Genomic DNA, 10,990 nt, shown 5'->3' with positions numbered 1-10,990 from the left:
ACATGACGGAAGATGAAAGGATAACTGGCGCCGCCACTGCGGAAAAAGAACCGGTCGCCCTCATCTCTATCGATGAGAATGTTCAAGCGGATGTCTCTGATAATCTTCCCGCTGAGTCGGTCGGCGATGCCAAATCTCCACATCCGGTAGAGCAGGCCGCACCAAATGCCCCCCAACCAGAACATCCTCCTTCTGTCCCTATTCAGGTCATATCGTCCCTAGAAGATCATTCGGAATATTCTGCAGACCGCGGAGACCGCCTCCCTACACCCTCACCGATAGTATCGACATCGACCTCTGCTGTTGGACATTCCCTTGGGCCTTCTTCCGCACAACAAGATCATCCGAATGCTCTCGTACCAGAGGATACGAGCAATGATCTGCAGGCAACGGAGATGGCTGTTGCCCCGGAGGTTGAGGAGCATCCACCTAACGAAGATGATCATTCAAAGAATGTCGAAATGAGTGACAATAGAGCAGAGGAGATGGCTGTCGATGTCCAACAAGCTGTGCCGCCTGAGTCTCAATTCGAATTCGTTTCACAAGTGTCTGGCTTTACAGCGATGAACGTTGACCGGTCATCAGTCTCACAGACTGTCCCATCTCAGGGAGATTCCGAGACCAATTTCACAACCGTACGGTCTAATGAGGATCAGACAAAATTAACTGACGTTGAAGTTGTTCAGCCTGACACCACTAGTATTTCCGGGGATGAAGACCAAGAAGAAAGGGACGAGGTAGAGGTGGAGGAACAAAGGGAGGCGGACGACGAGGACGAAGAGGAGGAGGAAGGGGAAGAGGAAGAAGAGGAGCTAGAAGAGCTCGAAGATGACGAACACGAAGTAGGCGACGAGGCGGACGCCGAACAGGAAGAAGCGATGGATGAAAAACACCAAGAAAATGAAGTAATCTCCATCGTTTCAGATGAGACTTCGGAGGCGAACGACGCTGAGACCAGCGCAATCAATGTCGAAAAGCAAGCGGAGCTCGACGAAGAAAGTGATGAAGACGATAGAAGTGATCAGTTAGGGAATGTGCCGAGGGAGACTTACGATGTCACTGATGCCAGCGAATATGACGAAGACGAAGATGACGAACATGAAGAGCAATATGACGAAGACGTGTCTGAAGACGAGTACGAGTCGGAGGAAGATGTGTCCGAGGCTGAATCTGACCAGGAGGACGAGGGCGACGTTGTGAGACCTCAACAACAGCAACAACCCCAGAGGACTGTGCACCCAGAAGTTATTGTCATAGATAGTGACAGCGATGAGGAGCCGGCTCCTCCGCCTGCACAAGCGCGTCAGGACGTCCAACCGAACCAACCTAGCGAAGATATCCGACTTAGTTCACCGCGTGCGATGCAACAGGAGTCGGATTATCGGTCTACGGAGGAGTCCGATTCTGAGGACGAAGAAGTGGCTGAAAGCGAGGCCGAACAGGAACTGTCTGATGACTATGGACAACAGGAAGAAACGGTAACTTCGGAGGTGGATGCTAGTTCCGACGCAGAGCCCCGTTCAGATGAAGAAGAGGACGAGCTTGTCGAGGAAAGCATGCCAGTCACAGACGACCATGTTTCTCAAGACGGCGACAATTATATCCCTCCCGAAAATGAGGATGGGAAAAGTCAAGCACAGGCTGTGGCCACGGAGTCCTTAGAGGCCGCGATACACCCCGAGCTACTTGGCACGCAATCAAGTTTTGGTGTTAATGAACGTCTTTCGGGTCCCGAGCAAACTAGAGACGAGCAACGCCCTCCGGAGGCATCTCAGGATGTGTTTCATGATACAAACCAGGCCCCTTCAGACGAAGAGGCAATGTCGACATATCAAGCTACCGAGGATTCAAAGGATAAGACCCATAGCGTATCCCATCTAGAATCGGGCCAGCAACTCATCAGCCCGGAGCCTACCCAGTTGGATCAAGTTAATCGGACATCGACGCACCAAACTGCTTCCGGGACATGGATACCAACACCGCAGGCGACGCAGGATGCTGAGACGCATCCTCGCTCACAGGAACCACTAGCCGGTCCGTCATCCCACGCCGAACATGCGCCTGATAAGATTGAGCCTCTCGAACGGCACACTACAGCTAGCCCATCTCGACCCCGTTGGACAGACGGTCCTAGCTACTCGCCGTCACCACAGCAGCGCGCTGAAGACATTCACACCCACCCTGCAGGAAACAGAGAAGATGGCAACATTGGTGATGTCGATGCTGCGCAAGACAACGTTGATGAAGCCGTCCAGGTCGATGAAGACTCTACCCGCGAAAGTGTGGACACTGAAAGGGCGAGTCCTGAAGCCCTCAAGGGCCTTCCTCAGCCAAACCGTCGTGCCACAGGGTTGCGTAGTCGGGTGTCGTATTTTGCTCCGCTTGCTACTCTTGTTGATTGGTTTAATTCTATGACCGACACCATCTCCGTCGCTGTTGAAGTCTCCCCCGTAGCGCGTGCTACCTCTGGTCCTCGAGATTACTATCTGACGCTGCGGCTCACTGATCCGTCCATGGCTGGTACGACGCTTCCTGCGCAAATTTTCAGAACTAACAAGACTGCACTTCCTGCCGTCTCGGAAGGTGACGTGATCCTGCTTCGCAACTTCAAGGTTCAGAGCTTTAACCACTCCATGATGCTTCTCAGCACTGATAGCAGCGCGTGGGCGGTATTCCACGGTGACGCTGAAGAGCCTCGTGTGACAGGCCCGCCAGTGGAGTATGGTCCTGAGGAGCGCACCTACGTGGCGGATCTGCAGAATTGGTATTGCAAGGATGGGGCTGCCATGGTCGCGGATTACATGTTGCAGTCGTCTATCGATCGAGGCATCATGGAGGAGTCTTCCTCTAGTGTCGCCCCTAGCGAGGTCGGTAGCATCGATTCCTCACTACGCGGTTCGTCTTCTGTACAACGCTCACGGCGAGGGAAAAGGTATCATCGGCGAATCACGATCCATGAACTGAGAGATGGGCGAAAGTATCCAGAGGTTGGATCACCCTCTGACAGAGACAGCATACACGAACTCCGGGATGGGACGGTGTATGCGCATTCCTTCGAGACCGACTAGCGTGTGGAGCTAATTTCTTACAAAGCTTTGAATAAATCCTCTCGATAATGTACAATAACGAGATAGTCTAGGGTGCCCTTGGGTGCACATCTGTACAAATACCAAAAATCGAGGGTTTCCTTATCTTGGAACGAAACCCCACACATTTAATTATCCTCTACTTTGCGATCGTTATAGTGTAGCAAAGCACCCGTATATTTTTAAAATCTCCTAACAGACTGGGCGACACTACAAGAATGTCTTCGAAGCATGGAAGGAACAGGGAAGCAGGCGCACTTCTTACAACACTACTCAGTCGCCAACGTTAGCCATCGCCCATATGGTAAAGAGATCAACGATAACGCTTGGACACAAAACAATGATCAGACTTTGCCTTTGGACGTCAGGCTCAACCAGCGGTCTCGCAAAAGCAAGAGTCAGGTGCGGTTGAGCGACTCGGATTACCAGAGCTCTTGGATCTCTTCATTTGGAACACTGCGTGGACACACGGAGAGCTGACATACCATGAGATGAAATTCATTCTCAAACAACACCACGCAATCCTGCAAGAAGATGAACGAAGATTTTGAGATCAAAAAAAATGTCCCGTCACTCAGGTCATCACCGCATCATGGTAGCTACGAGAGCCCTCGTGATGATGGTTTTAGATGCGGAGTTTGGAACAAATCCAATTAATCTCGACACACACATCGGAATCGCCAGCGCTTGGGAGGGATTGGGAGCCTCTGGCGATGATTTGAGTTGGTGGTCTTGGTTGGGTTTGTTGTGAGAGGAAGGGAAGAGAGGTGCCTGAATCGGCCGGCAGGAAAAAAGAGCGAGGCGGTGGAGCCTGTGGCGGTGGGCTTGCGCTGGCGGCACGGTCGCGCGATTGGCTGGTCGCCGGCAAAGCTTGAGGGTAGAGGAAGCGTCCAAGACGGATCACGTTTCTGCCCTCAGCCTCCAGTCCATCCATCCTGCAAAAAGACGTCTTCCTCGCCGCTGCCTTCTTCCGCTTGGTGCCTTAGTCTAGTGCTTCTTTGTCCCGACCCCTTGCTTGCGCTTGGTGACCGTCAATTGTCTCTTTTTCAGCCGACTTCCTTTGCACGCTCTGTATCACACATTGCATGTCTGATGACCGCTCACTGTTTCTGAGCTGTCGTTGCCGCTTCCTCGATGGATAACGCGAATCTGTGGACCCGGAGATCCAAGTAAGTGTCGTCTATGCAAAGCACCACGATTCCCTGCACGGAGACCCGCGACTGACTCTAATGGCGGAGCCAGCTCAAGCAAGCTGTCGCTATCTACGTCTGGAAGTGACAAGGAGGGCGGCGCCAAACTTGATCTTCCCCGCAGTCATTCAACGAAGCGCTTTGGGCCCGACAGCTCCCACGGCCGCTCCAACCCTTTCAACGCCATTTCTCCTCTCTCCGCCGGTGTCTCCTCGCCTTCTTCCAGCGCTTCGAACGCATTTGGCCTGGGCTCGGGTGCCTTCGCCTCCTTTGGGTCGGCTTCAAAGACCTCGAAGAACTCCGGGAACACATCTGACGTAGGGTCGTCAAAAGGGTCCGGAGATAAGCGCGATTCCTCCAGCGAGCAAGAGTCGTCGACCGCAGACAACGTTAAATCGAAAGCCTCTTCCACCTCCCTGAATGCCGCTCCTGCCCCTGCTCCCAAGGAACATCCTCTGAAGACGACGTGGGTTCTCTGGTATCGCCCACCGACTCCCAAGTATTCCGATTACGAGAAGTCCACGATTGCGCTCGCGTCCATATCCTCCGTGGAGAATTTCTGGACTATCTACTCCCATCTGAAGCGACCTTCTCTTCTTCCTACCGTTTCCGACTACCACATCTTCAAGAAAGGCATCCGTCCGGTCTGGGAAGATGAGGCAAACAAGAAGGGCGGCAAATGGATTGTCAGGCTGAAGAAGGGCGTTGCCGATCGCTACTGGGAAGATCTCCTTCTCGCAATTGTCGGCGATCAATTTGCCGAAGCGGGAGATGAAATCTGCGGTGCAGTTCTCAGTGTGCGCAGCGGCGAGGACGTTTTGAGCGTTTGGACGAGAATTGACGGTGGGCGGAATATCAAAATTAGGTATTATCAGACATGAATTGAGTCCACCTTACTGCCTCGCTGCTAACAAGCCACCGCAGGGAAACTATCAAGCGTCTGTTGGCGTTCCCGGCCGACACGAACATTGTGTGGAAGAGCCACGACGACAGCATTGCCCAGCGATCGGCTATTGACCAAGCGCGTCAGGAGAAGGCAGCTGGAAACGCTGGCCATCACCACCACCATCACCACCATGGTGCAGATCGCCGTCGAATGACGGCCAATGATGATTCTACAGGAGAAAAGGGAAAAGGGGCGGCGTCGTGAGCAATTAAAAGGTGGTCATTTGAGGTTGATACGGCCCTGTATAGTAACTTTCTATCGGTACGCGTCATTTCACTGGTTCTGGGAGCTTCGGGCGAATCTTGCATGTTGGTTTGCTTTTCTCTCTTTGACTTGATGCAAGACGTCTACGACGGAAAAAAAAAAGGGAAATGGAAAAAAAAATCTTGATTGGCTGGAGAGTAGTCGATGATTCAGATTATATCTCCTTTGATATTTGAATGCTACGCATGTTGGCAGCAATCAATGGCTGCCAGGTTTGATGAACATGGATGGTTTATGGGCTGTATAATTCAATTCTGATATTGTAGCTTCACATTGATAGTAACCCCTTTATAGAAATTTTGGTTTTGATTACCCCAGTAGGTATCTTAGTCGTGAATAATGCACTGTTCTGTGCGTAAAAGATTGCTGCCCGTTGCGGAACGGTCCATCCACCAACTGACCGCCGTCCACGGCAGAAACGCACCGCCTTTTGCCGCCGCAGGAGCCCGCATCATTCATCATCGTGTCTGTGTCACTTTTCTTTCTCCGATGGAGAACATCATTGTATATGCAGGTACAGTGATGCCTATTGAGACATCCAGATGGTCATCTTGGTGAATAGATGCAGCTCTCTGCCAACCTGTCCCGCTGTTTTACCGTCGGACTGCTCCCCACGACCACCCAAATTCCCACTCCGATATCCTCCAGCCTTCCGCAGCCCATGGTATTTTCGAGCTGGGACAACCGGCGCGGACGTCCGGTGTGAGGAAGAGCAGTCTTCTCCTTGAATTACCTCTGGATACCTTTTTTTCGCTCAGGAGTCAAGGAATTCGGCATTTTGTGAGTCCTTGGCTCTCTTTTTACCCCTCTCCCATTAATCGCACTGTCTTTGCAATCCGAGCCTTAATTCTTAAAAGACAGTGGTACACTTTCAACCAGCTCGTTACCGACCATGCCCCAAAGCCCCAATCTGTATGTCAATAGCTCAGGCTAATTTGCCCCAGTTCCTCCACGCCCAGAGGTTGTCTGTAAATCTGCTGCACCGTGGAGCCGGCATCAACATCCCCGGAAGATACCCTTCTGATTTCACCTGTATAGCACGGCACCTCGAGATCTGATGTGGAACAGGCGGCGAAACGTGGATGCTCCATCGGACGAGCGCAGATTATTTCCGAATTATGAGTACGTGATATTTGGAGCAACACTGGATTGTCGACGGTCATCTCGCTCATGTCCAACTGTCTATATAGGAGAAGTCGTGATGAGGTCCCGATCATACCGGGGAGGACATTCAGTAAGCCAGCGAAGCCATTGCAGGTACGCGTCATTTTGGATCTATGCTGCGGGATTTGTCTGACATGTACTGTGTGGTAGTCGTTTGCTCAGCTCAAGCCCGTGGATACTCTATCCCGCAAGTCTCGTGAAAGCGGCCCCGTTCGCGCTCAAGGAAAATCAAAACCGCAAGTTGATGATCAAAGCTCCCCGGCTCCTCGCAGTCCTCAAGTGAATGATCTCTCAGACTTCGACGATTCCGAGAGGCCCGTTAAACGCCAACGTCGGGATGTTATCAACCTTGTGGACGATGAAGATGCGAAGCGTAGAACTTCTTCGCCCACCCTATCACCTGAAGCCTCGCGACAGCATCGGCTGTCTTCGGCTTCTAGCCAAAGTTCAGCGAGGGGGAGGAAGCCGCCAGAGTCCAAAAATGTGTGTGAATATCGAGGGGTAGAAAAAATGATGACCAGTGCTCTTCGAGGAAGTAATAACAAACAGAGCCCACAAAAGAAGCAGGAATTGCTTTCAGATGATGGTCGAGGCGAGCCCTCCGCTCACAATATGAAGCATCGGCATCTCCAAAGCCCAATATCTGATGACGAGACAGCTTCCGCGAGGCTTGGTCATCGAACAAAACGGCCCGTCTTTGAGAGTGTTGAAATCCGCAATTCTCCAAATGGGATTGGAGCAAGGTCCGGGGAAGAGAGCCCTCGTCTACAGAAACTATTCGTCCCGACGGACGGCAAACGCCGCACTTCTGACATGAGGGAGAGTCCAGACGAGTTGCAGGGCGAGGCAACAGTCCAACCGGCACCCAGTTCGCTCTCCGTTAATTACAGGAGAGATCACACTTCAGAGTCTCGATCTTCTGACCGCTCCGAGAAAGATGCTAGAAAAGGCACACAGCGGATATCTCCTAGTGATATTAAGCCGACGACATTTACTAGCTCACGTCAGAGCGAAGGGAAAAAGCAACGCAAACTCCGAAAAGTGACAAGTGGAAAGTCTCACGTCCGTTTATTCGAGGCTTCTTTGTTTCGTTTCGGGTCTGTTGAGAGAGTTGCTTCCGAGAAGCAGGCGTTCGATGTCGGTTTTGATAGCAGCAATGAAACTATTGGACTTGCGGCAGTCAGTGAGACCGAGGTGGACAAAGGTGCGACCATACCTGTGCGGAAAGTCGCTCTGGCTCTTCAAGGGATGGACGGGAGTCGAAAGGTCCGATTAAAATTGTCTAAGACAGAAGGGGCTTTTGATGAGACGGTAGATATCGAGTTTCAGTCGGAAAAAGACAAGCTCGACCTTTGCAATCTTCTCGAAACGAAAGGCGTGAAAATACGGAAAAAAGAAAGGTAAGTAACCTCTTTCCATTCATTAGGCACGACTTTCATGCTTATACTATCAAGTGGTTGGATGGACAAGATATTTGAAAACTCGCGAAAGGCCGAACCTCGCCAAATCAACCGTTGCAAACGTCCCAGCCCAGAGGCCTCCCCAGATTCCGTTTCTGAGCCCAAAGTTGAGCACGTTAAACGACCAAAGCTCTCAGCTTCTCTTCAGGGTGACGACGATGTTGTCACTACTCAACCTGCTGGCGCTGCAAAGCAGCAGCCACGCCGTTTGCCAGATTCATCTAGTCGGGATCAGGCTTCATCTATCTCGCCTGCCGCAGATACTCACAGCCACCCTGCTGCGAAAGAAGATGACTCCGGTACCCCCGTTTCAGTCAAGAAGTTTACTTCGCCGTCTTCGGAAGGCCGTGAAACCCGTGAAACCCGCTCCAAAGCGCGTCGTGGTCTGGTGTCGTTGATTAGGTTGGTAGATCCTATTGTGCTAGGTGTTTTTTATAGTTGCTGACAACGTGTGATAGCGATGATGGGGCTTCGTCACCAAAGTCGAAGTCAAATGACTCTCTACCAAAGTGGTCCAGGTGAGTAGTAAAATCGAGTATACCGCGTCGATATTGACATTCGATAGACCTCTTGTATATCCTCGCGAGGGAAAGAAGAAAGCAGAAGTGGACCGTCATGACTTTGAACGTCTTCGAGACGGAGAGTTCCTGAACGACAATCTAATCGGCTTCTATCTTCGGTTTCTTGAAGATCACTTGGAACGAAACAACCCGGAGGTCTCAAAAAGGACATACTTTTTCAATTCCTACTTCTTTGCGACCTTGACAAATACGCCTAGGGGCAAGCGTGGTATCAACTATGAGGGCGTTCAGAAATGGACGAGAAACGTGGACCTCTTCAGCCGTGACTACGTCATCGTTCCCATCAACGAGAGTGCACACTGGTATCTTGCAATCATTTGCAACTTGTCAAGTTTGTTGCGGAAAAAGGAAGAGAGCGCAGAACCTGGGGAGCCTGCCCCCGACAGCAAAGATGTTCCGTCCCAATCCCCCAGTGAGGTAAAAGAAATCCCTGAGACTCCTCAAAACGTTCCTGTCGATGAATCTGGCAATGCAACAGAAGTAGCAGAGCCAGAAGAGACCACTCGCCAATCTTTTGCTTCTATGACGTTGTCTGATACGGCACCAACTGATGGTGCACAGCGGGTGGAAGTCTCTGAAGGACAATCACCCGAATCTGACGACGACTGGCCCGAGAAAGAGGAAAACCCGACTTCTTCTCCTCCGAGATTCTCACGCGCCGGAGACGGATCCCGTTCAGCTGACCGGGACGAAGCGGAGCAGACAGCTGAAAAATCCAAAGACGGCCTTGCCCAGGAAACAAAAGAAAAGAGGAAAAGCCGTTCTAAACATGACGTTAACCAACCGGCCATTATCACCTTTGATTCCCTTGGTGCATCTCGGTATCCTGCCATTAAAGTTCTTCGTGCATATCTCCTGGAGGAAGCCATGTCAAAGCGATCTCTCCAAATCGATCCCAAGGACATCAAGGGGATTACCGCTGGTGAAATACCCTTGCAGCCCAACTTCTCCGACTGCGGCCTGTACTTGCTGGCGTATCTCGAGAAATTTGCGCAAGATCCGGATGGCTTTGTGGAAAAATCGCTGCAAAGGGAGATGAATGCACAGAGAGACTGGCCGCCTTTGAAATCTGGGCTTCTACGACGTCGGCTTCGCGATTTTCTCTACAGGTTGCAAGAGGAGCAGGAGAATATCCAGCGCAACAAAGTCAGTGGCGGGAAGACGCTAGTTGATGAGAAACCAATCTCTTTTCTCCTGGGCCATGCTCAGGCGTCAGCTGAACAGCATGAGAAAGATTCGGTTAGAGAACTCGAGCAAGAGCTGGAGAGAGAGCTCTCCGAAAAGACCAAGTCTTCAATGCCAGCTGAAGTTGACGTCACTGAATCTGTCCACGAGACGCGTTCAAAATCTCATAGACCAGATGAGACAAGCCGGTCTCGTACAGGTGACACCGATGCTCAGCATTCTGAGCGCCGGGAAAGCACCAGTTCTGTGGAAGAAGAGACCGACTTGCCAGAAGTGGTCAAGGCCAAACAGGAAGAAAGTTCAAGGTCGCCGTCATCGGTGACGCGCGAAGCGCGGCATAAAACACCCGATGAGAAGTGGGTTGATGAATTGTTTGACTTGACAGCCTCGCCAAAGCGAGTGAAAGTTGAAGTTCAGGTTCCGGGGACTCCGCCTTCAAGCAGCAGGTCTGGGGCGGTACTAGACAGCCCGCGGAGCAGTCCTAAGCAGGTCAAGTCTAGAAATAAAAATGATGAGTGATCGAGATACTACTGCTTCTGGGAGCAGGATGACTCCGATGAACTTCAGCTTTAGTGTCGAACCGAAAGATAGGAACTGACTGCATTGTGCCACAGCAGCTGGGGCGTTATGGAGCGCTTTTGCAGGCTCTGGCTGTTTCGCAGAGCATCTTTCTTTACATTCGTTCCTTTTTTTTCCCCCTTTTTTGTTTGCCACATTCTCTGCGATTCCATGTTGTTTTCATAGCGGTTTGAGGTTTCAAGGCAGGTCCATACAGGATGTGTTGTGTTCGGGAATCCTCGGCGTTTGTGTGGGCTATTTTTAATATCAACTGACACTGAGTACTGTCTCTATCTCTGCACATAAAACATCATCGGAATGCGGACAGCACTTATTTTGTACTGTACTTGTTGAGTTTGATGATGATACCAGTGTTGGGTTCGAAGGGATGCGCGTACCATACATAGACTGACTGACTGAATAAATATATCTTTGCATGGTGAAATAATTGCGCTCACGGGAGGTATTTATATTTACTTGTAAATCCATTTTTTTCGACCACAGTGCTCGCCCTTCCTTAAAGAACTTTTGCGGAGAAGAGCCAAAGAAACGTCTT

At 51.1% G+C, this 10,990-nt stretch overlaps 2 protein-coding genes across 2 annotated transcripts; both read left to right on the top strand.

Moving 5' to 3' along the window:
• Positions 1-2: 2 nt before the first annotated feature.
• T310_9856 (uncharacterized protein) lies at positions 3-3,068 on the top strand (the record flags this gene model as incomplete). The annotated part of the gene is made up of 1 exon (XM_013467747.1): positions 3-3,068. The coding sequence occupies one exon, from the start codon at positions 3-5 to the stop codon at positions 3,066-3,068; it is 3,066 nt and encodes a 1,021-aa protein (XP_013323201.1).
• Positions 3,069-4,220: 1,152 nt separating this feature from the next.
• T310_9855 (Ulp1 protease family protein) lies at positions 4,221-10,395 on the top strand (the record flags this gene model as incomplete). The annotated part of the gene is made up of 15 exons (XM_013467746.1): positions 4,221-4,255; positions 4,329-5,141; positions 5,201-5,422; positions 5,471-5,483; positions 5,682-5,698; positions 5,767-5,837; positions 6,049-6,266; positions 6,366-6,398; positions 6,431-6,450; positions 6,525-6,608; positions 6,677-6,743; positions 6,801-8,050; positions 8,105-8,512; positions 8,569-8,628; positions 8,676-10,395. 15 exons carry the CDS (start codon positions 4,221-4,223, stop codon positions 10,393-10,395), a joined length of 5,031 nt encoding a protein of 1,676 aa, XP_013323200.1.
• Positions 10,396-10,990: the final 595 nt, after the last annotated feature.

The sequence above is a fragment of the Rasamsonia emersonii genome (assembly GCF_000968595.1).
Source record: "Rasamsonia emersonii CBS 393.64 chromosome Unknown ctg1118621762214, whole genome shotgun sequence".
NCBI classification, from domain to species: domain Eukaryota; kingdom Fungi; phylum Ascomycota; class Eurotiomycetes; order Eurotiales; family Trichocomaceae; genus Rasamsonia; species Rasamsonia emersonii.
This window is presented reverse-complemented; position numbering and strand designations above follow the sequence as displayed.